At 35.2% G+C, this 27,775-nt stretch overlaps 3 protein-coding genes across 12 annotated transcripts; 2 read left to right on the top strand and 1 right to left on the bottom strand.

Moving 5' to 3' along the window:
• Window positions 1-1,930: 1,930 nt before the first annotated feature.
• On the bottom strand, window positions 1,931-27,775 carry LOC126626917 (uncharacterized). 10 transcript variants are annotated; one of them, XR_007624821.1, is made up of 8 exons: window positions 25,852-26,528; window positions 20,973-21,018; window positions 20,739-20,838; window positions 20,603-20,647; window positions 20,229-20,295; window positions 19,384-19,449; window positions 10,656-10,717; window positions 9,776-9,969 (listed from the first exon to the last, which is right to left on the bottom strand). XR_007624821.1 is itself a non-coding variant. In XM_050296317.1 (5 exons), the coding sequence occupies exons 1-5, from the start codon at window positions 27,589-27,591 to the stop codon at window positions 9,845-9,847; spliced, it is 405 nt and encodes a 134-aa protein (XP_050152274.1). In that variant the 5' UTR covers window positions 27,592-27,775; the 3' UTR covers window positions 9,776-9,844. The 10 variants fall into 10 exon arrangements, 1 of the variants encoding a protein (XP_050152274.1); XR_007624816.1 differs by having other exon boundaries at window positions 20,603-20,637; XR_007624818.1 differs by having other exon boundaries at window positions 20,570-20,838.
• Window positions 7,678-8,566, top strand: LOC126626914 (uncharacterized). Its single transcript, XM_050296314.1, has one exon. The coding sequence runs from the start codon at window positions 7,791-7,793 to the stop codon at window positions 8,421-8,423; it is 633 nt and encodes a 210-aa protein (XP_050152271.1). The 5' UTR covers window positions 7,678-7,790; the 3' UTR covers window positions 8,424-8,566.
• On the top strand, window positions 16,865-17,779 carry LOC126626915 (uncharacterized). Its single transcript, XM_050296315.1, has one exon. It carries the CDS (start codon window positions 16,999-17,001, stop codon window positions 17,629-17,631), a length of 633 nt encoding a protein of 210 aa, XP_050152272.1. The 5' UTR covers window positions 16,865-16,998; the 3' UTR covers window positions 17,632-17,779.

Genomic DNA, 27,775 nt, shown 5'->3' with positions numbered 1-27,775 from the left:
ATTTGATCAACATTTTTCATATGTAATTTTATTTTGAATGTATCAATTTAAATTAAAGCAATTAAAAAGTAAAGTCATATAATTAAATTAAATTAAAAACAAGTAAAAACTCGAAAAATCTTGTGCTACCAAATATTTCGTCGTGCAAACAATTACTATAATTAAATTAAAATAAGAGAAATAATAAAACAATTTTCTTCGTGTAAAATATTAAATAAAATATATTAAAAAAACTAAAAACTTTGAGCGACAAATCATTAGCAACAAAAAATTCGTCGCGCAAGGTTTTGAGTAATGAATGCATACTTTGCACAACAAATCTTATTTCGTCGCGCAAAGTTTATTTTTATACTAGTGACAGCTTTGTATTCGCATCTATTATCTTCATAATTTATATTAATCCCTCGGCTTTAAAGGACCAAAACTCTCAATCTTCAAGAGTTTTGAACTTCTTGCTTGTAATGGTTACGAGCAATAAATTGAAGACGAACCTTACTAGACAACATAATAAGTCAAAATTAAGAAAATATAAATTTTGATAATACTATTAACAATTTCATTAGTGAAGGGTGATTATTATAGAGTAATGGTTCACAATCTCACCTGCCATGGGAGATTTGGTGTATGTCAACGGATAGAATCAAAGCTTCTGTTAATATATAATATGCTAAAAGTCCTCTCAAAACTCATCCATCATCTAGAAGTCAAAAATAAGTTTTCACATTCGGCTTTGGACGCGTTGGCGTTAGCAATAAAATTCTTGCCCCAACTCGCGATTTCCTGGAAATACATTCTCCCTCTTAACTCATTGAAAATAGGCCAAACTCTAAACACTATATATAGCACGCTACTCTTCCAATATTTCCACAAACAACTCCCTCCATTATCAAGTTTAATCCAAGAAAACCTTACCGACAAAACAAAAGCAGGCAAACTTGTTGGAAAAATTAGGGTCTAATTGCTATAATAAATCGCATAGAAAATCAAGAAATAATTCATGCAATTATATATCACAATAATGCATGCACATGAGTAACCAATGTTTAATGAACATGATATAATGGATTAGAAAAACCTAGAAAATACGGTCGAGGCAAATGTTAAACACTTTGTCCTTAAGACAAGTTTACGCCTCACTACGGTGCTTATGTTTGATCGGCACATGTCTCTATCTCCCAAGATACAATGACCACGTCCTTGTAATAGTAACACTCCAAATCACAAGGCTCCATGAATCACGATTGTGTTGAAAACTCTCTCATATAGACTTAATGAGACTCTCTAATATTGAGTGCACTCTATGTATGGTTATGTAAATAATGAAAAGTTATTTTGTGATTATAGGGGGCTTCCCTATTTATAGAATGTGAGATACCTCTTTAGAAAACATGTGACTATTCATGAAGAGTCAAAACTTGCAACTCTTCATTTGAGTAGACACATCTTTCTACCAAAAGGTTCCACTTCTAATTTCCATTCAATTAATAAATTTAATATAATATTATTATTATAAAATTTTCCAACAAAAGTTTCCTCCCCATTTCATACCAGAAAACAAAAAGAAACATGGCTGAGAAAACCAACCAGGCCTATCCCTTGGCACCGGCAAATGGTTACCAGAGAAGTGATGCAGAGTCTTTGCAATCAACCGATGAGCTCAAACGCAAGAAGAGAATCAAGTTGGCCATTTATGTCGGTGTTTTCATTGTGTTTCAGATTATTATCATAACTGTGATCAGTCTCACTGTCATGAAAGTTAAGACCCCTAAGGTCAGGCTAGGCAACATCGACGTCCAAGAACTCAATTCCGTCCCGGCGACACCTTCATTCGACACAAAATTCACAACCCAAATCAAGGTGAAAAACACAAACTCGGGTCCTTACAAGTTTGATGCTAACACTGTCACGTTTTTGTACCAAGGCGCGGCTGTTGGGCAAGTAGTTATTCCAAAGACTATGGCTGGAATGCTTTCCACCAAAAAAATGAATGTCGAGGTGAGCTTGAGTTCGAGTGCATTAAGCGGTTCCAATCTTGGCAGTGAATTGAGCAGCGGGGTATTGACCCTCAACAGTGCGGCTAAGGTGACTGGAAAGGTTGAACTGATGCTTATAATGAAGAAGAAGAAGTCTTCCACCATGGACTGCACCATTGCATTTGATCTGTCAGCCAAGACGCTCAAAAGTTTGCAATGCAAGTGAAAACAGAGTTGCTACTTGGCATTAGAGTTAGTACTTGTACTCTACATCTTTGCGAGTGATCAAGTCTAGCTATTGGATTTTTTAATTCGTTGATGTTGTCATTTGCTTTACTATGGCTGATTTTTATTAGTGACGGAGTCAGAATTTTACTTATATGGGGTGTAAAGAAAATCAACCAAAGTATATATATATATATATATATATATATATATATATATATATATATATATATATTTTATTTTTATAAGAAGACCACCAAAATATAGTTAAATTATGAAATTACAATTGGGACAAATCCTGCTCTACTTTTCTAAGTGGAGGTTTTACTACGCTAACAGGTATAATTTTCAATTTGCCACTCCAAATAATGGGACAAAGCTTGCACTATTTTTCCAAATGAGTGCAGCTGCCCGCACTAGGCAATGTAGGTAGACCTGGCACGACACGACATGACACGAAATTAACAGGTGTTCGTGTCAACACGATAACGAATCGGATTGTTATCGGGTAACCTGATAAGCATTTGTTAAGATAACGTGTTGGTTCGGGTATACACGTGGGTTATAACTCTAAAAAATACTATAATAATTATATATATTAATTTAACAATTTTATACCCCTCAAAACTATACTAATTATATATATATATATATATATATATATTAAATTAAATATTAAAAATTGGTGACCATTGGATCGGCTTAAATATACATACCATTCAATTTCTTAAGTGTTATATGTACAAAATAAATAAATTTAAATCTACTTAATAAATATATGTATATATATATACACACATACCATTGAACTTTATGAGATACAAATTCTACGAAACTAATTTTAACGATCTAACCGTCAAACTTGTTTGTATATGCTTCAAGATAGCATCAACAAAAAATCGTAAGAAAACAAACATTAAGAGATCAATGGAACAAAACTTTTCGACGGTTATCAACGAAAAATCACAATGTAACGGATATTTTCACTCCAATTTTGATGATTTTTTACAGCTATACTTCTTGACCCTATATGAATACAATGAATGAACTCGATCTTCAATTTAAAATATTTACACTAGTTATACTTAATGAAAGTATGAATAAACTTTTAAATGTTAGTGAATCTATTGTTTTGATAGGATACGCATTCTACGAAACTAGTTTCAACAATCCAACCTTCAAACATGTTTGTATGTACTTTGACATCGCATATGCCAAAAATTTCAAAAAATAAACATTCAGAGATCAAGTACCGGGACAAAACTTTTTTACGATTATAAACGAAAAATCACGATTTAACGGTTATTTTAACTCCAATTTTGACGATTTTTTACAGCTACACTCATTGACCCTATATGAATACAATGAATGAATTTGATCTTCAATTTAAAATATTGACACTAGTGGATACCACAAAATCTTATGTTATACTTAATGAAAGTATAAATAAACTCTAAATGTTAGTGAATCTATCGTTTTGATGGGTTACGCATTCTACGAAACTAATTTCAACGATCCAACCGTCAAACTTGTTTGTGTATGCTTCAAGATCGCATACGCCAAAAATCACAAAAAAAAACATTCAGAGATCAAGTAACGGAACAAAATATTTCAACAGTTATCAAGGAAAAATCATGATTTAACTGTTATTTTAACTTCGATTTTGATGATTTTTTATAGCTACACTCTTTGACCCTATACGAATACAATGAATGAACCCGATCTTCAATTTAAGACATTTACACTCGTGGATACCACCAAATTTTATGTTATACTTGATGAAAGTATGAATAAACTCTTAAGTGTTAGTAAATCTATTGTTTTGATGGGATACGCATTCTATGAAACTAGTTTCAACGATCCAACAGTTAAACATGTTTGTATATACTTCAAGATCCCATACGCCAAAAATTGCGTAAAACAAACATACAGATATCGAGTAACGGGACAAAACGTTTCGACGGTTATAAACAAAAATCACAATTAACGGTTATTTTAACTCTGACTTTGATGATTTTTTACAGCTACACTCATTGACCCTATATGAATGCAATGAATGAACTCGATCTTCAATTTAAAATATTTACACTAGTGGATACCAGAAAATCTTATGTTATACTTAATGAAAGTATGAATAAACTCTTAAGTATTAGTGAATCTATTGTTTTGATGGGATACACATTTTTCGAAACTAGTTTCAACAATGTAATCGTCAAATGTGTTTGTATATACTTCGAGATTGCATAAGCCAAAAATTGCAAAAAAAAAAAAAAACATTCAGAGATCAAGTAACGAAACAAAACTTTTCGACGGTTATCAACAAAAAATTACGATTTAACAGTTATTTTAACTCTGATTTTGATAATTTTTTACAGCTACACTTCTTGACCCTATATGAATACAATGAATGAATTTGATCTTCAATTTAAAATATTGACAATAGTGGATACCACAAAATCTTATGTTATACTTAATGAAAGTATAAATAAACTCTAATTGTTAGTGAATCTATCGTTTTGATGAGATACGCATTCTACGAAACTAATTTCAATCATCCAACCGTAAAACTTGGTTGTGTATGCTTCAAGATTTCATATGCAAAAAATCGCAAAAAACAAATATTCAGAGATCAAGTAAAGGGACAAAACGTGTCGACGGTTATCAACGAAAAATCATGATTTGACGGTTATTTTAACTTCGATTTTGATGATTTTTTACAGTTACACTCCTTGACCCTATACGAATACAATGAATGAACTCGATCTTCAATTTAAAATATTTACACTAGTGGATACCACAAAATCTTATTTATACTTCGTGAAAGTATGAATAAACTCTTAAGTGTTAATGAATCTATTGTTTTGATGGATACGCATTCTACAAAACTATTTTCAACGATCCAACCGTCAAACATGTTTGTATATACTTTGAGATCGCATACGCCAAAAATTGTAGAAAACAAACATTTAGAGATCAAGTAACAGGACAAAACTTTTTTACGATTATAAACGAAAAATCACGATTTAACGGTTATTTTAACTCCGATTTTAATGATTTTTTTACAGCTACACTCCTTGACCCTATATGAATACAATGAATGAACTCGATCTTCAATTTAAAATATTTACATTTGTTGATACTACAAAATCTTATATTATACTTAATGAAAGTATGAATAAACTCTTCAGTGTTAGTGAATCTATTGTTTTGATGAGATACACATTTTACGAAACTAGTTTCAACGATCTAACCGTCAAACATGTTTGTATATACTTCGAGATCGCATAAGCCAAAAAGTGCAAAAAATAAACATTCAGAGATCAAGTAACGGGACAAAACTTTTCGACGGTTATCAACAAAATATCATGATTTAACGGTTATTTTAACTCCGATTTTGATGATTTTTTTACAGCTATACTCCTTGACCCTATATGAATACAATGAATGAATTCATTCTTCAATTTAAAATATTTACACTAGTTATACTTAATGAAAGTATAAATAAACTCTAAATGTTAGTGAATCTATCGTTTTGATGGAATATGCATTCGACGAAACTAATTTCAACGATCCAACCGTCAAACTTATTTGTATATACTTCAAGATATCATAAGCCAAAAATTGCAAAAAACAAACATTCAGAGATCAAGTAACGGAACAAAACTTTTCCATGGTTATCAACTAAAAATCACAATTTAACGGTTATTTTAACTCTGATTTTGATGATTGTTTACAGCTACACTCCTTGACGCTATATGAATACCATGAATGAATTCGATCTTCAATTTAAAATATTTACACTAGTGGATACCACAAAATCTTATGTCATGATGATTGATGAAAATTGAGGATTTTGTAAAAGGAATAACATGCAAGCTTTGAGTTCCATTGGTAAGGTTTAAACTTTTGAGAAATGCTTCACAACCTTGAAAACAAAAACTCTTTCATTTTGCATATCCTTGCACATTTAATATTTTGTAATAGACTAGTAGTGTATGGATGTTAGTGTATGGATGTTTGTTAATTAGGCTCTTATTTTTGAGTGTAGATGTAGCATTTAAACGACAAATATGTTTTAATATTTTGAAGTAATATTTATGTGGCAATGTGTGGTATGTGCAAATTTAAGAAGAAAAAAAATATTTTTCTTAACGGGTCATAATAGGTCATAATGGGTCAGGTCACTTTACCCATTGGACCCGACCTGTTAAGGGCCCGTTAAGATAACGGATGTGACACGACACGACTCGTTAAGATAACATGTGTTACACGAAAACGACACGAAAACGACAGATACGACCCATTTGCTAGACCTAAATGTAGGCAAGCATTAGCTCCGCCTGTGATTTTACCAAATAGTTTCCGATCGACTTAGACTTTAATTATGAAGTACGATTACAAATTCAATAAAAAAGAATCTTCGAACCTTCTATATCGGTAATATTTAGGGAACTTTTAAAGAGGCCACTTCAAACATAGCATTGATTCAACAAGGTTCTATAAATACAAAGAGTGTTGCTAAGCCCATTTATTCGTCTTGATTTCTCTATTTCAGTCGAAAATCATCTTGTTGAATTATGATTCTTTGTATTGTTTATTGTGAATTTTTAAATTAAAGCAATTAAAAAATAAAGTCATACAATTAATTTAAATTAAATTAAAAAATAAAAAAAATCTTGCGCTACCAAATATTTCGTCGTGCAAACAGTTACTGTAATTAAATTAAAATAAGAGAAATAATAAAAGAATTTTTGTCACCCAAAATATTAAATTAATTCCATTAAATAAAAAAAAAAAAAAAAAACCAAAAACTTTGTGTGACGAAGATTAATTTTCGTCGTACAAACCTTATCTTCAAGAGCTTTACGCGATGAACCATTAACGACGCTCAAGGCTTTGAGCGACGAATTCATACTTTGCACAGCAAATCTTATTTCGTCACGCAAAGTTTTTTTTTTTTTTGTAGTAGTAGTAGTGATAGCTTTGTATTCGCATCTATTATCTTCATATTTTATATTAATCCCTCTGCTTTAAAGGACCAAAACTCTCAGTCTTCAAGAGTTTCGAACTTCTTGCTTGTAATGGTTACGAGCGATAAATTGAAGAGGAAACCTAATTAGACAACAGAAAAAGTCAAAATTAAGAAAATATAAATTTTGATAATACTATTAACAATTTGATTAGTGAAAGGTGATTACAATAGAGTAAAGGTTCACAATCTCGCCTGCCATTTGGGAGATTTGGTGTATGCCAACGGATAGAATCGAAGCTTCTGTTAAGAATTATATGCTAAAAGTCCTTCAAAACTCTTCCATCTTCTAGAAGTCAAAAATAAGTTTCCACATTCGACTTTGGACGCGTTTGGCGTTAGCAATAAAATTCTTACCCCAACTCGCGATTTCCTGGAAATACATTCCCCCTCTTAACTCATTGAAAATAGGCCAAACTCCAAACACTATATATAGCACGCTACTTTCCAATATTTCCACAAACAACTCCCTCCGCTATCAAGTTTAATCCAAGAAAACTGAACCCACAAAACAAAAGCAGGGAAAGTTTCCAACCCATTTCATACCAGAAAACAAAAGAAACATGGCTGAGAAAACCAACCAGGCCTATCCCTTGGCACCGGCAAATGGTTACCAGAGAGGTGATGCAGAGTCTTTGCAATCAGCCGATGAGCTCAAACGCAAGAAGAGAATCAAGTTGGCCATTTATGTCGGTGTTTTCATTGTGTTTCAGATCATTGTCATAACTGTGATTAGTCTCACTGTCATGAAAGTTAAGACCCCTAAGGTCAGGCTAGGCAACATCAACGTCCAAGAACTCAACTCCGTCCCGGCAACGCCTTCATTCGACACAAAATTCACAACCCAAATCAAGGTGAAAAACACAAACTGGGGTCCTTACAAGTTTGATGCAAGCACTGTCACGTTTCTGTACCAAGGCGCGGCTGTTGGGCAAGTAGTTATTCCAAAGAGCAAGGCTGGAATGCTTTCCACCAAAAAAATGAACGTCGATGTGAGCTTGAGTTCGAGTGCATTAAACGGTTCCAATCTTGGCAGTGAATTGAGCAGCGGGGTGTTGACTCTCAACAGCGCGGCTAAGTTGACAGGAAAGGTTGAACTTATGTTGATAATGAAGAAGAAGAAATCTTCCACCATGGATTGTACCATTGCATTTGATTTGTCATCAAAGACGCTCAAAAGTTTGCAGTGCAAGTGATCAGACTTGCGAGATCCATATTAATTCTTGATTTGTTATTTTTTCATTTTTTTTCACTCTTTGTGAGTTTAGTGTATTTTCTGCAGGAATACATTATTATTGCTGTACTTATTTTTTAAATATGATGCCCTATTTTTTTTTTTTCTTTTTTTTAGTTTGTACTTACTACATTTTAGGCATATATATTCAACGGGATATTTTGGATGCGGTCCCTAATCCTTAACATTCTTTGATTAAAACCTTAATAGTATTCAAAGTTTAATCAAGGTCCCTTGACTTTGTACACCTCATTATATTACTATTAATTTTTATATTTTTATAGTTTTGACATTAATTGTTTGATATTTTATGAGATTTATAATCCTATAAATTTAAAATTTCTCATTATAATCCTATTAGAAACGGTTACAATAAAAAAATTCAAACATTTTGATTGAATAAATGGATAAAAACTATGTAAAAATAAGAAATAATAAATGGCAAAAGAATGTATCCATAGTGTTAAAAAAATTGGTACATTTCAAATATAACAAAATGGTATAATAATAAAGAAGAATGTGTACATTATAAATAAATTAGGGTACAAATAAAAGATTAAAACTTATGAATACAAATGAATTTTTTAAAATATAGGCGCTAAAAGAAATTAATACATGGGTACAAAATATAACTAAAAATTAAAAAAAAATGTTGCAAATTAAAAGTGGGTACAAACTAAAAATATAAATATATGATACAAAGTTTAGGCATAAAACATAAATATACAATATGTAATTTTTCTATCATTGATTAAATATACAATGTCACTTGACGGTATACATATGGGTACAAACACAAATAAAACTTTAAAAAAATAGCGGCACAAAAAGAAACTAATATATGGGTACAAATTAAAAATGAAAAGAAAATTGGTACAAATTAAAAATATGTACAAACTAAAAATAAAAATATATGATAAAAAATTTAGCCATAAATATAAATATACTCATTGTAACATTTTTAACATTAAAGGAATATATTTAAAAATAAAAATATTTTATTATTCAAATAATTAATGATGTTATTAATACCCAAGGACCTTGATCAAAAAGTGAAAATGAATAGGATTTTAATCAATAGAGTAACAAAAAAAATGATGTGAACCTAATTTTCCCTATATTCAATGGTTCCATAAGCCAGTAAGATTACAATTTAATCTACTACCATATATATGTGTGCCAAACGTCTTAGGAGACATCATTTGTGACACACCCCGATCCCAATATTCCCCGAACACCAGGATATGCATGTGTTGGCTGACACCTAAGGGTGACGAAAACCATTTATTGAATGTAAATGTTGAGAACAAGAAATAAATAAGACTTATAAATTTAAATATAATGAATATGCGTTTAAGGAACGTGTTCAGAGCATACAACTAACTATAACACTAAAAGAAATAGTATAAAATTGAATGAAACAAAGGATGGGTCCTCCACCGAAAGGACTCGAAGATGCCGATGCGGAAGTGCCTTGAAGCCGGGATTGTACGCCTCGATTCTAATTCCTGAAGGGGCACAAAACAAACATGAGTGGACCAAGTTGATATATATAATAATACTGAAACAGTTATCAACATACTAACCCCCTAGATTTTATGAAAACACATATAGCATGATAAATAAAAATAGGTTTTCCGAAACCTAGCATGCCATGCAATATCTCAAAACATATCTCGTATATATAGTAATCGCTAGTGAATGTCCAATCTCACTCTAGGCCCCGTGCCAGCTCCTCGTCCTTATGCCAATGGCCAGAGGAAAATCACCTTCAGGTCCCGTGTCAACTTCCCGTGTCTATCAACCAGTAGTTAGAGATTATTTTTTCAGGCCCTATGCCAACATAGTAACCTTGCCCGTGGCGGAATCTATCCCTCGCCCCGTAGCAGAATAGGGACCACTAGGTAAGTACAAAACCATTGAACATACATATATTTGAATAGCAACTTCATGGTATAAAGTCATCCATCATCTATACTATAAAGAGTTGTTCGAAACATGTTCTAAATATTATATCGTCATCCATCAGATATTCTATAAAGAACACGGTATAAGAAAAATAGTAATAATTCAAACTAGCCTCAATAAGCATGTTATCTCATCAAAACATTTCATAAAATATAATCATTAAATCATGCTTTTCATGTATGCATTTCTACTATCAAAAAATGAATTTTAGAAGGGGTCCACTCACCTTACACCGTTGGTGCACAACCGTACAAATAGGAATAACAGAATCGCCGCTAGAAATTGCACCTAAGCATATAAAGAGTATGATTACCAAAACTATACTCAAACGATTGAATTTGAGAAAACTAACGTCAAAAACAGATTCAGGACATTGAATTACCCTTAGAAGGGTCCTGGGTAAATTTCCAAAGAGTCAACACGAAGAATATTCCTTGGAATAGTCCAATCGGATTTGGGCTGGGTTGGTGAGTTTGGGCCGAAAGGTCCTAGGCCCGTAAGCCTAGGTTATAAGGGTTAATGGGTTAGGGTTTTAAGGGTTTTAAGGGTCACAGGTTGGGCTAAAGGCCTGTGGGTTTTAGGGTTGGGTTCAAGAGATTAAAGGGTTTAGGGCTGGGCTTGAAGCCTGGCCCAATTGTTTTTGGGTTTTTAAAAGAAAACCAAATAAATAAAATAAAAAATATTTGGGTTGGGTTTAAAGCTTAATGGGCCAAGGCCCTGGGTTTGGTCAACTGGCCTTGGGCTTGGAAGCCCGCTTCACGCCGAGGAAAAAGGCTGGATTTCAGCCGAAGAATTCCTGAGCTCCGATAGAGCTCGAATCTTAACCATTCTCAACGATGTAAAAACAAAAAATGTAGATATCAAGGCAAGGAACAAGAATATACCATGAAGAGGTTGAGTTGACGTCGAGATTGACTGGAAAATGCCAACAAAGGCCGAGTTCCTCACCAGAAAACATGGAGAATGTTTCCCCGACATGTTTATGTGTCCAACAACATACAACACACTTAATTTACTACCACACAACGTGAAATGACAAGTGGTTTCTCGAGGCTTACCCAAGTCGGAAGGATGAGAAATCTCGCCGGAGTCGAACTCCAAACAGTGGGGGTACCATTGTGCACAGAGAGAATGCAAGAGAGAAAGAGAGAGAGAGACTTCGATGGGTTGGAGATCCTGACGAGGGAGTCTCGAGGATGGGTGGGTTCATCGGGGCTGCGAATGGTGGATGGTGGTGCTGTGTGATTCTCGGGGAGGGAAGGAGAGAGTTGCAGAGAGTTTCGGGAAGAGAGAGAGAGTGATGAGTGAGAAGACAAGGAGAGAGCAAAGAGGAGAGAGACCAGAGGACACAAATCAAGGGGTAGGCCCCTTGGGTTCACCAATTAGGACCCAAAAACCATTTTTTAAATAAAACGGGGGTGGGGTTTTACAATTTGGGCTTGCCACACACCCCCTCTGTTATTGGGTTTTAGCTGGATTTGTTATTATTTTATTTATTTTGTTAATTCGGTCTTTTCTTTTGGACTAGGCTTCCTTACTTATTTTCGTTCAAGTAACTTATAATACATATAAGGCCCAAACCAATTAATCAAATATAAAATGAAAAAACATTTCTATAAACAATTCAAACTTCACCATTTTTACATTGTTAAAAACCATTCTAATTCAATCTTATAGGAATATTTTCAAGCCAAATAGTAACATTTAGCAATGGCTTCAGCTACCTAGATTAGTTAGATTATGTTTGAATTCATATAACACATATTTAGAACCTTAGTTACGGTTACAATGCAATTCGGTTCATTTGTACTATACTTTGATCATATATTTTACAGCATGGGATTTGTCAAATGCTAAGCATGAATATGATCACCATGATATATCTCATGTATGTTGCTTTGGCCAAAGACTGCTTCTGAATATAGATCGTCAATGGGCTACTAGAATATCAACCTTCATAATTGCCTACAAGGTGACAGATTTCTTTTCGTGCATTCATGTATCTCCATGTTGATACACATGATCCCGAACATCATGCTAAAGGGCTTAGCTATTTTTTGAGTGCTTCGAAGCAAGATCGAGATCATATTCATTAACACAAGATAACCAGTGAAGCCTCATATCTAAGTACTAGTAGCATCCATAACTCAAAAGTGTGGAATGATTGACAAGTAGGAAATCTTCCATTCGTACACTTTTATGGTTGGTTAATATTCAGTGAACTCGATCTCATAGACGAGCACCTTTATACCTATTCCATGTCACTACATGCTTTGTTCGAGACTTACTAATGAATACGACACAAACGGGCCTTTGTTGATGTTCGATAGTCCTTTCATCATCCAATGGCTAGGAAGATAATTTTAGACTTAAGATCCGTAGGCTACGTATATCAAGATTGGAACATCTTTACATTTGGTCCCTGCTACTTACGTTATTCCTTGGACTCATTCTAATCAATAACGAAGCTTCATAATCTACTATTAGGTCTTGTGTTTGGCAGATGTTCTCACTTGCCCTTTGTCGTCGATGACTCGACATTGGGTTACCTCGAATAACCAATTACGTGTTGCCACGTCAATTGTTTTCCAGGCATACTCCAATAATCTCCCACTTGCACAAAAGGTAGTTGATGCGCATGACAATTTGTACTCTTATGAATTTTCATCCCAGTTATATGCATTAATCACTCATTGAGTAATGGTGTCCACTACGTTTTTTGGATTATCGCCTCTAAGAATGTTTATGCTCATATATCACTTGGATATGAATTAGAAGCCGATAAGAATTACTCAATGAAACCTATACGGTCTTACGGCTTGAGCTATTGCCCCATCAAATCCGCAGTTAAGGGAAACTTGATACTGTTGATTGGATTAGAGCTTCAAATTAAAATTTTGAATTCTATAGTCTCTTTACAACTTTACTTGACACTTCTAAAATACTTTCAAGTTGCACTCTCACTATGTCAAACATTTTGAATCCACTCGATGAATTTAATGGCATGATACAAACAATGTGCACCACCCCCCACTTCTCAAACACTTGAACTATATCACATTGATTAATTAATACAAACATTAATTTGTCAATAATTAAATCATTAGATTGAATTAATCTTGTTTATCTCTTTTAGAAGAAAAAAAATTAAATAATGAACAATGAGCTAGTAATAATGTGGTTCAAATTCGTTTTTTATGAAAATCGAACCTAAGATCTTAACCTTGGCTTGTGCCTTTGGCTTTCAACTTTTAAGTACTGGCTTTTGCTATTTTTTTTGGGCTTTGATTTAGACGATTCTCTCATGGCGAGCAACTCTTTGCTCTCTTGATATCTTTGCAAGCGATGGACATCATCTGGACCAGTTCTTGTGTCGTACACGAGATGTCATTCGTATGGTAGTTTAGAAGAACCTACTGAATGAGATGGGTATAGATTGGAGTATGATGTCATGTTGAAGACCAGGATAAGATCAACCCCAAGCCTCTTTATGTCATCGATCAAACGGAACATCTTGATTCCATGAGCTTGTATATCACCTCCTTCAACCCAACGAGCTCATATGAACTTCCTAACAACATCAGAGCAGACCGTGCAGATATCTTCTACGAACAACTTCCCAAGTTGATCGATTATAACTTTGGCCGTTTTCATTTGTCAATCTGTCTTTGAAGTTCGAGACTCAAGTTTGCTAGCATATAGCAATGCTATGTCTCATTGGCCTCCAACAAAGTCTTCCTTTCACGCCTTTTCCGTTGAGTAGCGTTATCAGATAACTTCCTAGTAGGAGGGTCCTTATCCATATGGAATGCTAACTTCTCAACAGTTAAGACATAGCATCGATTGCGGAGCCAATATTGAAAGTTTGGGCCAATAAGCTTGTTTTCTTTGAGGTTTTTGAGAGAGAGTTTGTCATTGCTATAAAATAAACATATAAACAAATTTTAATTAGTCTTAGTTGTTTAAATAATCACCAATTAAATTTTGGTCTTAAAAATAAGATTGGTTGGTATCACATTTTTTGAGATTGGCCCTTTTGCAATTTCGCATATTTTGGCACATTCAATTATGTGTAATTCTGGTGACAGGATCAGAGGCTTGTGATAGGAGGTCTAAATACGACATGTACACAGCTAATACTCGATTAGTTATTCACCACAAGAGATTTTAAACTCCCTTGCAATATTTTGCAAATACCGACGTTTAGCCTCGAAAATTGTTCACTTATCCTATGTGCAACTTATACTCACAACTTTGGTTAGTTCTTTACCCACCAAATAGTGCCTTATTTGAATTAGTATCCTTAAAAATACTGCAAGCAATCATAGTAGTCATATTCAAAGTATTCATCAACACAAATTTAAAACAAAAACATGGTTGGGGAAACGTATCCCTCGGCTGAAACTGACATGATCATGGGCTTCTAAAAAATTGACCCAATCCCGGGTCACGAAGATTGGTTCAGCTAGGTATGAGTGGTGTTGATTTATTTTAATTTCCTTAAAGAAACCCTGAATGTAAAATAAATACAAAGAAACCAAATCATCATACAGTCGTTAGTTAGGAGGCCGTGCCTTCTTTGTGGTGTACTTTTATGCGCAAGTGGAAGCGAATTCTAACAAAATACTTATCAACGTCATAGACGACTACTAAAACAAACAATCTCAAAATAACAACACAAGATATTAACGTGGTTCGGCATAAAAGCCTACGTCCATGGACGAAGAACAACGAGGAATTTCACTAAATAAATGGTGATACAAAAGGGTGTTTAAACTCTCACAATCCAAATCCCACAAATTACAAATCCAAAATCAAAAGAGTAGAGAACTCAAAACAAACTGAGTAGATTCTCCCATCATTGGTTGCTCTTGGTTGTCGTTGTTTGCATTAGAATTGGAATTCTGCTTAGCCATTGGTTTCCTTCTTAGAAAGTTCATGTTGTTACCACCATGGTTTGACAGGGGGTGTTGGAAAATTAATTTATTATGATTTTTATTAGTTTACTTGGAGGCACTATTCTAAAAATATTCGCTTAGTGCCGCCTAGGCCCAGTCTAGGCGTTAGGCGGCTGGCAAACACCCCGATTAATTCTTAAGCGTTTGAAAATTAAGAAATGGCTTTTAGACTTGCTGAGGCACCCGCCTAGACCAGCCTAGGCACCCGCATTGGTTGCCACTCACTTAGACAGAAAATAGATAACTCTCATTTTGTGTTTTATTTATTTTTTAATAAATTGTAAAAGACTCGTTCCCCATATGTTTTCATTATATTCCAATACTTCATAATATATCATTATATTTTATAGTTTATGATGAAATTATATATATTTTAAGTATAGACAAACACTCATTTATACGAAATATAATATATTTACTTAAATCCACCTAGTTCGCCTAGCTGCCCGTCTAGCCGCCTAGGCGCTAAGCCCAACCCGCTGCCCGACTAGTGCCTAGTGTCTTTTAGAACCTTGCTTGGAGGACACGGGTTAGGATTCCTTGCCCATTAAATTTAGGGTTTCTTGCTATATATAGGAGTGCTTGTATTTTATACGTAGTCAAGATGGAGACTCTTTAGTTCATATAGCCTTCTTAGCAACTGTAGTTCTTTGTTTTCAATAATAAAGTTTTATATTCCATTTGTTCCTTTTATACTTGATTTTCAACTTTGCTCCATTCCTTCACGGACCGAACCTTAACGAGCCAAACACAAGCCAAACCTAGTCAAGCTTGAACTGTTTCGAGCTGATTTACGGCCCTAGTTGTGTGGTTATATTCCCTACCTTAACGCACATAGATTTTTATATTTTTTTTATATTTTTTTATGACAAACAATAGGATAATCTAAACTAAATTCATCTAAACTATAAAAATGGGGAGTTTGAACCCAAGATGAAATAAGTTGAAGAGGAAATCCGCATCCACAAAGGTAGTTCATCACTTGCAACTCAGATAGATTTTTGAATTGTGGCTTGTAAGTTTACAGCTTTGTATTCGCATCTATTAGCTTCATAATTTATATGAATCCCTCTGCTCTAAAGGACCGAAACTTTCAGTCTTCAAGAGTTTTGAAATTCTTGCTTATGATGGTTCACAAGCAATAATTGAAGAGGAAACCTTATTGGACAACAGAATCAATCAAATTAAGAAAATATAAATCATGATAATACTATAAACAATTTGATTAGTGAAGGGTGATTATTATAGAGTAATGATTCACAATCTCACCTGCCATTTGGGAGATGTGGTGTATGCCAACGGATAGAATCGAAGCTTCTCTTGATGATTAATACGCTAAAAGTCCTCTCAAAACTCATCCATCATCTAGAAGTCAAAAGTAAGTTTTCACATTCGGCTTTGGACGCGTTTGGCGTCAGCAATAAAATTCTTACCCCAACTCGCGATTTCCTGGAAATACATTCCCCCTCTTAACACTATATAGCACGTTACTCTTCCAATATTTCCACAAACAACTTCCTCAACTATCAAGTTTAATCCAAGAAAACCGAACCCACGAAACAAAAGCAGGGAAAGTTTCCTCCCCATTTCATACCAGAAAACAAAAGAAACATGGCTGAGAAAACCAACCAGACCTATCCCTTGGCACCGGCAAATGGTTACCAGAGAGGTGATGCAGAGTCTTTGCAATCAGCCGATGAGCTCAAACGCAAGAAGAGAATCAAGTTGGCCATTTATGTCGGTGTTTTCATTGTGTTTCAGATCATTGTCATAACTGTGATCAGTCTCACTGTCATGAAAGTTAAGACCCCTAAGGTCAGGCTAGGCAACATCAACGTCCAAGAACTCAACTCCGTCCCGGCAACACCTTTATTCGACACAAAATTCACAACCCAAATCAAGGTGAAAAACACAAACTGGGGTCCTTACAAGTTTGATGCAAGCACTGTCACATTTCTGTACCAAGGCGCAGCTGTTGGGCAAGTAGTTATTCCAAAGAGCAAGGCTGGAATGCTTTCCACCAAAAAAATGAACGTCGATGTGAGCTTGAGTTCGAGTGCATTAAGCGGCTCTAATCTTGGCAGTGAATTGAGCAGCGGGGTGTTGACTCTCAACAGTGCGGCTAAGGTGACTGGAAAGGTTGAACTGATGCTTATAATGAAGAAGAAGAAGTCTTCCACCATGGACTGCACCATTGCATTTGATCTGTCAGCCAAGACGCTCAAAAGTTTGCAATGCAAGTGAAAACAGAGTAGCTAATTGGCATTAGAGTTAGTACTAGTACTCTACATCTTTGCCAGTGATCAAGACTAGTTATTGGCTTGTTTAATTCATTGATCTTTATATTTCCTACATACATACGTTGTTTATAATGTTGCTTTTGGTTTTTGAATCACTTGATGTTGTCATTTGTTTTACTAAGGCTGATTTTTATCACTAACAGGCCAAAATTTTAATTACTCATATGGAGCGCAAAAAAAATCAACTAAATATGGTTAAATTATGAAATTACAATTGGGACAAAGCCTCAACTGCTTTTCTAAGTGGAGGTTTTACTACGCTCGGGTTCTGTAATTTGCCACTCCAAATTAATCGGACAAAGCCTGCACTATTTTTCCAAGTGAGCGCATCTGCACAGCCTGCACACACTAGGCGTGCATTGGCTCCGCCCGTGATTTTTACCAAACAATTTCCGATCGACTAAGACTTTAATTATGAAGTACGATTACAATTTCAATTTAAAACTAAAAACCTCTGACTTTTTGTATCTTTGATATTAAGGGAACTTCTAAAGAGGCCACTTAAAACATAGCATTGATTCAACAAGGTTCTACAAATACAATGAGCGTTGCTATGCCCATTCATTTGTCTTGTTTTCTAACTTATTATGGCAAGAATCATATAATAAGTACAATTAGGATTTCCAATTATACAAGGAAAACAATGATACCAGAGAAGAATTCGGAGATACTATTTCAATTGTAGCAGTCCTCCTACGCAGGACATGTTTGTTCAGACCATGGCATGGTTTGTGAAGAGCCTTGGTGAAAAGGTCTGCGAGTTGATTACAGAGGAGATAAAATAAAATAAAAAATTTAAAACCATTGCGCGATGAAATCCAAATATTTCGTGCCTAAACCCAATTTATTTTCTTTTTTATTTAAATTATGAAATAAATTTATTTTCATAGATTTTATTATTTTTTTTAAAACTTTGCGTGATGAATATTAATATTTCGTCACCTAAACCCTATTTATTTAATTTTATATTTTATATTGTTAAACTAATTTTTTTTTTCTTTTTTATTATTTTTTTTAAACTTTGCACGACGAATATTGATATTTCGTTGCATAAACTTTGTTTATTTTATTTTGTATTTAATTTTTTATTTTAAATTGTATAGTAAAAATTATTTTAATAAATTTTACACGACGAAGCAAAATTTAATAATATTTCGTCACGCAAAATCCTTAAATTTGGGCGGGTGCCGAAAATGGGCAGCGGGATGACATGCCCCAACCCCGATATCCCCAAATATCAAGGTAAGCACGTGCTGGCCGACACCCGATGGTGACAAAGCCATTTTAAACAAGCACATAATTAAACTGTATGTAATTAGAACGATTATACCAAAGTAGGAATGTGCTTAGAGCATACTACTAACTAAGAATAACATGAAAGAATGACTATAAAAAGATATGAACAAGGAAATGATACCTACGCCAAGAAGACTCGAGGATAACTAACACACCCCGACCTAAAATCAAGGTGTGCTGGCCGTCACGTGAGGGTGACGTAGCCATGTGCATAGTGCGAAAGCGATAAGGATAAGAAATATACGAATAAATAAAAACTGAAAGCTAACTAATGTGCACTAATAAGCAGGAAGTGCTAGGAATGAGATACAAGTGTAAATACACCTAATCAGAGCATAGAAAGTTTAGGTGCAGTCCAGTAGGACAAGTACTAGTTATACAGTACCAAAAGATATCTTACGAATATTATATGCTGTCAGAACCGCCGAGATCCTCAAATGCCACCAACATCAAGTCTACCTAAAACCTAGAGGGGTGCAAAATCATTTCATTAACAAACGCTCTAACCCCTCGCCGTAAAACATGTATAATTTTCCTAGAAATATATATATATATTCAAATCATGCTTCACATATCCATAAACATAAGTATGCCATGCCAAATATAAAACAGAATAAGTAACTCAAGTGAAAATAAATTCATGGAAAATAACATATTAGTCGGAACCCCTGCAGAAGTCTGTACGGCTGAATTCATAGCTCATTAGTCACTCTAGCTGGAGTCACTACAGTTGACCTATACGACACTACATTGCACACGAGTCGGAACCACTGGAAGGGTCTGTGTGACAAGACTGGGTGTAATATAGTTATGCTCAATGCTACTTTCTCATGATAGCTGTGCGATAAATCGCTAGTCACCTATGAGTCGGAACCACCTATAATGGTCTATACGACAAGACTGTGCACCTAAATTAGATCCAATGTGAGCATATGGTGCGGGAGGTGACATTATATACATGCATGTGCCATATCTTTGGCTAAATCACTAACATCAAGGTGCAGGTTCATGAGCTCAATGTTTCTCAATTAATCACTACCATTATTCACATTCACAATTCATAAACTCACCTGGGACTTACCTGAGCGTCCTCAACACCACAATTATATATATATACAAACATCATATGCATATTCTAAATATAAAACATTTGGCATGGCAATTTAAATCATAACTCATTTAAATGCATTTTCTGGGAAAATACCAAGCATATACATATATACTTAAAACCAAAAGGCCACTCACTGGTAGGTCGAAGGGTCGTAGCCCCCGAGTCGTCATTGATTGTGCTTGTCCTTGAGATAGGTCTCACCTATATGTGAAATAACTAAATAAACGTTATTTAAAGCACATAACCAATACTAGCTAATAACTTCTCATACATTGCTCAATTGAGGTATATAAATATACCATCGTGACCTACACAACTACACGAACACACCCAAATTTTTAAAATAATTTTTGGAGCCCTCACGGGCCGGCAAGGGCACGGCCCTACACGCGGCCACGCGCAGGGACCCTAACGGAATCCCCTAACCCCATTAGGAATATTCAGTTAAAAAGTAACAGAAACCGTTAAAACTAACCAACGTAGTTAGGAATTTTCCATCATCCCCTACCTTCGAACTCCGGCGACCGTCGCTGTCGCCGGAAACTGGGAAAAACTTTAAAACCTTGTATCTCAGTCATATCTTAACCAAAACTCATGAAATTGGTCTCAATTTAAAGCTTATAACTAGAAGAACACATCCTTACCAATTTCAAGGCTTGAAATCAACAAAAACTTTCCAGAGAGAGCTCGATAATTTTGAGCTTCGTGAGGATGATTCAAAGCTCCCTATGTCCTTAAAAACTCCTAAAAACTTCACATTAATTAGTGCATGAACAGTGCATGAAATATGGGGTTCAAGTTCTTGAGGTTTTTAAAGGTTTTAAGATCTAAAAATGGTATATATGAACTCAGAGACTTGCAAGGAGTTCAAATCTTACCTTTTTAACGTTGACCCGTGCATGAAATGGTTGGTTCCAAGTTCGTCTGTACAATTTTACGGATTTTCAGAAAAATCCATGAGGAAAGAGAGAGAGAGAGAGAGAGAGAGTAAGTGTGTGTGTGTGTGTGTGTGTGGCACATGTGGGTCAACAACCAAAACCAAAGAAATACCATCTAAGTCTTAATTGGTTCCAAAATAATAGGACCTAGCACTAATTGGTCCAAATTCTAACCTACCACACCACCACACAAAACGTCCAAGGGCAGAATAGTCATCTCATGTCATCGATAAAATTTTATTCCGGGACGGGGTGTCACAATAACTAAGTTGAAGTACCTTGACGCTGGAATCATGTGCCTCGATCCTAACTCTTGAGGAGGTGCAAAAACAGAAAAGGTGAGTGGACCAAAGTTTATAATAATAATATTAATAATAGAAAAACCGTTTTCTTTATGAACATAGTAACCCCTTGTTTTGAAAACATATATATAGTACTACATATAGGTTTAATGAAAACCATAGTATGCCACGCAAAACCTTGTAAAACATGTACGTGTAAAACCATGCTCAATAATGCTGAAAACGTCGCATGAAGGCAAATCCGTAAATCTCATCAATGAGGTACTTAACTAGGCGTATCATAATCGCCCGAATGCAGTACTTGTCCATCACCCGAACGTGAAGCTGAATAACTTGTCCATCACCCATAGGTGAAGCTAAATTAAATAGCATAGCATCCACACCGACACTAGCAGTGGCTAATGAAGCTGTCCAACACCGCATTCGGCGGTAAAGCTAGGAGTATAATATATATCATAACTCACTCATCCATCATCTGTGTCCTATGGCCATAGACATCTATACCCATGGTGTCTAGATGTGCCGTATGATAACACACTAGGTAAGTACCAAAAACATAACTCAAAATCTCATATCAAAACCAGAGCTCATCAAAACTCAAAGCGTCATCTCATGAATCCATAATATAAATCATGTTCGAAAGCCATATAATTTGTGTATGTAAATCCATAATTCATCACCTTTAGTGAAATGTAGGTTAGATAAATAATAACCTTCGTAAATCTTAATTTCTCTTAAACCATAAATATAGAAATCTATAAAGCCATAATATAAATCCATAATATAAATCACATTCAAATCGTGAAATAAATCATGCATGCTAGGCTAATATTTATAAAACATATAGTTTAAGAAGGGGTCCACTCACAGATTTTATTGCCTGAGAACCACTCGAGCTAGATAGGATGATGTCGCTTCCCGCCAATACGCCTAAACACAATTATGGACCCTTTAGTAAAACTCTACTAAAACATTAGAATTTGGGAAAATGGATGGTGGATTCGGATTTGGCACGTCGAGGAACCTAAAGAAGGACCTTGGGGTTTTCCCTCACGCACCGCCATGCGTGGCGGCTGACCACCCCGATTCACTAGAAAATCACTAGAAAATCGAACAACTCCAAAATTCCAAATTTTACAAGAATGATCAATGAGTGGAGCAACTTTCATACATGTGACTAAGACTAATTTGGCTGGGAAAAGCCTCAATTCGCCACGAACCTGCCTGAAACCCTAGAAATGGGTGGTTTCGATCCGTCGCCTCCGGTGCTCTCCCACCTCCAAGGTTGTTTGGGCTTTGTTCCTGGGTTCAAGGAGAGTGTAATGGTTGTGGAGATCGAAGGAAATCATTACAGGACTAATGGATTCGCCGCTGTGCACCCATGAACCTGTACAGTTTGTTCTTAATGATTTGGGGGTCAAACGAAATGGAATTTAGGTGTAAATGGGAGAGGGAAGGCCATGTAGTTATTCTTAGGTGGTGGTTGGTTGAAGAAAGCTCGAAAAACACCTTGAAAGGCATCGGAAATCAATAGCGCCGGGTCGCACAGGTCGAAACGGGTCAAGAAGATTTGGTGCTATGCTCTCCCTCATTTTCCCTCCTTTCTCTCTTGTTTGATTAGCCCGTTCCCCGTCCTTTCTTTCCTTTTTTTGCTTCCTGATTGGGCGTCTCTCTCCTTTCTCTCCTTTTTTTTATGCCATCCATCCATTTCCTTCCGTTATCTTCTTTCTTTTAATCTGGGCCACACATGTGGCTTCCTCGCTGCTTTTCCTAACAGGTTATATAATTTTCAATTTGCCACTCCAAATTATGGGACAAAGCCTACACTAATTTTCCAAGTGAGCACAGCTGCCCCTAATAGGCAATGTAGGCATGCATTAGCTCCGCCTGTGATTTTACCAAACAAGTTTCGATCGACTTAGTACTGGTTTGGTACGGAGGTACTTTTATAAAAAAATGAGTATAAAACAAAGCTAAGCTCAAAAACGTGTTTGGTAAGCACTTAAAAACAGCTTATTTTCACAGTTTTTGGTGAAAAAAGCTAAAAACGTGAAGCAGCGAAAATGAGCTTTGAAAAAAAGCTAAAAATGTGAAACAACATAAATGTTGGATTGTATATTGAATGTTGGATTATGATTTCTTGTTGACGTTGGATTATGATTTCTTGTTAAACGTTGAATTATATGTTTAAGATAAAGTTTATAAATAATTTTCTTTTAAAAAAAAGTATATAGTAACTCACCTTTATTTGTTAAGAAAATTAAATTAATGGCACATCTAGTGTTATACCCTTTTTGGTCATTTCACACAGTCACAGCTGTTTTATATAAAAGTTTACCAAACATTATAATACTACTTATTTTTTTTCCAAAAGCACTTTTACAAAAAAGTTTATCAAACACTGCTGCTTTATTTCACAGCTGTTTATTCTCCCAGTATACCAGAAGCAGTTTTTTTTTCAAAGCACAGCAATACCAAACGAGGACTTTGATGTACGATTACAAATTCAATAAAAAAAAAAAACTTCGAACTTTCTATATCTTTAATATTAAGGGAACTTCTAAACAGGCCACTTAAAACATAGCACTGATTCAACAAGGTTATATAAACACAAAAAGTGTTGCTATGCCCATTTATTTGTCTTGTTTTCTATGTTTCAGTCAAAAATCATCGTGTTGAATTATGATTCTTTGTACTGTTTATTGTGAATATGTTACAATATATATGCCGTGCTTCTAACTTATTATGGCAAGAATATAATAAGTACAATTAAGATTTACAATTATATAAGGAAAACTATAATAATGGAGAAGAATTTGGAGATACTATTTCAATTGTAGCAGTCCTCCTACGCAAACTGGACAAGTCATTCGGTCGAGTTTGAAACAGAGAAGCTCATGGCATGGCTTGTGAAGAGCATTGGTGAGAAGGTCAGCGAGTTGATTAGCAGAGGAGCTATAACAAACCCAATGACTACCCAAAGCTACTTTTTCACGAACAAAGTGGTAATCATGTTTAATGTGGCATGTGGGCATGATGAACCAGATTGGCAACAAGGTAGGTGGCACTGAGGTTGTCACAATGGGGAATTGGGAAGGACAACCAAACACCAAGTTCACGAAAAACAAAGTAAAATTAATGTCGTCTTGGCATGCATGAGCAAGTGTATATACTTGGCCGATTCCACACTAGATAGAGAAATAGTCAGTTGTTTTCCTTGGAACACCATGAGATGAAATTGGATCCAAGATAGACAAGATAACTGGTAGTGGAACGTAGTGTATGCAGACAACTCATCCAATCAGCATCAGAATAAGCAAACGGGGAAGCATAATAAGATTAGTGGCACATCATGAGGCTAAAATCTAAACCCTCTTGATGTGCCGGAGAATCCACATGGCAACGATCATATCAATGGTGTGAGCAAAGCTCATGTCTTGAGCAACAATATTTCTGTCACGCTTCATGCTATGGTGCATCCTTAAAGAATGTGTCACTAGTCTATGATTTTAACTTACAGGAATAGTCATTCCGTAAGCGTCTAACCTAAATTACAGGAATAGTAATTAACTAGCTAAATTTAGCTAAAGGCGAGAGAATTTAACTTAAAGAAAGCACTAAAAATATTTTTGAGGTAAAATTAAAAATATTAAACTATTTTCAAGAATAATAAAATATTCAAAGTTTGTTAGAATAGTTGTTGATGCTAAGTTAAACTGGCTAACCAAAACAATTTTTGGAGTTTATTTACTAGCTAAAGTAACGAAACTATAAGGAGTCTCTTGAAAATGTTTATGCTTAAGTTAAACTCGTTGGACAAAATAGTTTTTGGAGTCTATTTAGTAGCTAAGTTAACAAAAATATGAAGAAGCAGTTTTTGGAGTCTATTTAGACTGGCTCTAACCCAAGTGTGGGAAAATAAAATCTCATAATTTGGGTATATTTCCTCTCTAAGGTGTGTATTTTGGGGTGGGAAAAACAAGATTTTGGGATTGAGAGTTGGTATTTGGGTCTTGTATCCATCCCGGGTCAATAAGATTTTGGGTGGAAAATGCGGCCCATTGTTGCAACAAACCCATGTGAAAAATGGGGACAGCAGGGCCCACGCGTCAGTTCTACTGACGTGGGGATGATCTAGTTTGCTGCAGCATAGGTAGGATGAAAATGTGCCAATGTGATTTCATGACCGTTAACATCTATCAGTTGTCGCGTCTCTTAGATTACTTTTAAATTCAACGGTTCAAATCCAATTTAATAAATTTTAACGGTAATAAAAAAGATTCAACGACTTATGACACACCTTGATCCGGAATGTCTACTTAGACTTCGAATCGAGCTGTGTTAGCTGACATCAGGAAGATGACGAAATCATAAAGTATAGTGATGTGAAAAAAGTGAATAAATTTAAACCTAAAGTGCCTAAATGTAAGAGTGCGCATGTGAGTGGGATTGAACCCAATTCACATGTGATGTCAGATCATAAGAAAAGTACAGTAAAGGTAGGATAAAAATTATACCATCGAAGGTAATCACCTATACCAACACAGAATCCTCGTTGTCACAAAAGCTCTGCTACTAAACGTGGAGGGTCGAAAAGGGTGAGTGGGCCTAAAAATAAAGTTTTGTAAAACCTTTTTGAAAATATAATAACTCTTTGCCGTAAAACAAGTATAGTTTTTAAATATAACATACTACGTATAGTATGAAAATACTTACCATAGCCAGCAGTATCTCAAGAATGCAATATGTCACAAACTTTTGTAAATAAACACATGACGTCCGTAATCACATAATCTCAAATAAGCAAACCTATCATATCGAGTGCTCATTAACACATGCTGACACACGAGTTCATATAGATGTACGTTATGGTACCACAATCACGTGAAGGCTAGTACTATACACATCACATACGAGCCATAATTGCCTATAGCAATCTAGGACAGAACTGGCAACTACAATGGATCCAAAGTGAGCAAACAGTGCAATGTGAACATACACGTGAAAGACTAGCCCTAGCCCTCGGATGAGTACTAACACCAGTACAGCACACGATGAGCAGATAATGTAAATATGATCATGCAAAAGTAAATCGATAATTCTAGTCAACATAGCACTATTCATGCTGCATATATAAAGGCATCCCATAATAGTACGCATACATATGCATCCTGTAGGATTCAAAATAATTTCATAATTCTCAACATTACGATATTTCTTATAAACGTTAATTTAATTATGACAATCACGTAGAAAATTCATTATTAAATATATATATATATATATATATGGAAACTAAATTAATATATAAGTTATATAAAAGAAAAGACCACTCATAGATACTTGCGAGGTCACAGCCGTTCGGACTGGAGAAGCTAGAGTCTCTGATAGTAATCACACCTAAGAATAATATTGGGTCCCATTAGTAAAACTCAACTAAAACGATTAAATTTGAGAAAACGGAGTGCATATTTGAAATTAGGGCGTTGAAATACGCTAAGAAGGGTCATGGGCAATTTTCGTAAAAAGTCAACGAAAAATCAACGGTCAACCCTAAAAAGTCAACCGGGCCACCCTGACTATGTTAAAACTTTGAAATTTCACTAAACGGATGTCAAAAAGGGACTTAGGGCATCGAAATTAGCCTTGAAGGATTTTTGAGAAAATTTTGAAAAAGTCAACTAATGGCCAAAGTTAACTTTAGTGGAATATTCAACCTTCATACAGATATTCCGTTAAAGTTATCTTGGAGTTAATAGAATATCTAAAGGAATATTCCCTTTGATTTCAAAAATGGACCGGGGTCAGACTCGTGGATCCGGGTTGGATTTGGACCTTTTTTTTTTCTTTGGGTCAGATCGACCCAGTCCTAGTCATGGGTTGCACCGCTGCAATCACCAGTTTTTGGGCTGGTTTGGATGGGAAACTTTTGGAGTTGTGATCGAGCTCGATTTTTAGCCATTTCACTCCAAAATTAAACCAAAATAAAGATAAAAAGGGCGAGGAAATTGAATCTACCTTACCCAAGTAAAATAGGTGGCTAGAGAGGCCTGAAAATTGCCTGCAAAAATCGTGGCTCTCGCCGAAAAACTGGGGAAGTTCCCTCGAGTTGATTTCTGCACCAAAACTAAAGACCTTAGAAAAGCTAGAAACATATACCAAAACACGATCCAAGAAATTTTAGGTGGTTTTGGAACTTACCATTGTCGGAAATTCAAAAGCTCGCCAGAGGAAAATATGCACAGTGATGGTGCCATTGTGCAGAGAGAGAATGAAAGAGAAGGGCCTCGGCCTAGTTTGAGATCAAGACTAGGAGGGTCTTAAGGTGGTGGTGGTTGGTGCAGTCTCCACTGCGTGGCTTCGGTGGAGGTGGTGATATGCGATTTCCGGAGAGGGAGAAAGTTAGAGCGGGAAAGATGTGAGGGAAAAAAATAGAGAAGA

Source organism: Malus sylvestris, chromosome 6 (assembly GCF_916048215.2).
Source record: "Malus sylvestris chromosome 6, drMalSylv7.2, whole genome shotgun sequence".
Lineage (NCBI taxonomy): Eukaryota > Viridiplantae > Streptophyta > Magnoliopsida > Rosales > Rosaceae > Malus > Malus sylvestris.
This window is presented reverse-complemented; position numbering and strand designations above follow the sequence as displayed.

Coding starts and splice junctions, on each gene's coding strand:
- LOC126626915 (XM_050296315.1), top strand. CDS start 16,999: ATGGCTGAGAAAACCAACCAGACCTATCCCTTGGCACCGGCAAATGGT.
- LOC126626917 (XM_050296317.1), bottom strand. CDS start 27,591: ATGGCACCATCACTGTGCATATTTTCCTCTGGCGAGCTTTTGAATTTC. Junction 27,462..27,535: donor CTTTTGAATTTCCGACAATG/GTAAGTTCCAAA, acceptor TAAGGTCTTTAG/TTTTGGTGCAGAAATCAACT. Junction 26,735..27,357: donor TAGCCACCTATTTTACTTGG/GTAAGGTAGATT, acceptor TATTATTCTTAG/GTGTGATTACTATCAGAGAC.
- LOC126626914 (XM_050296314.1), top strand. CDS start 7,791: ATGGCTGAGAAAACCAACCAGGCCTATCCCTTGGCACCGGCAAATGGT.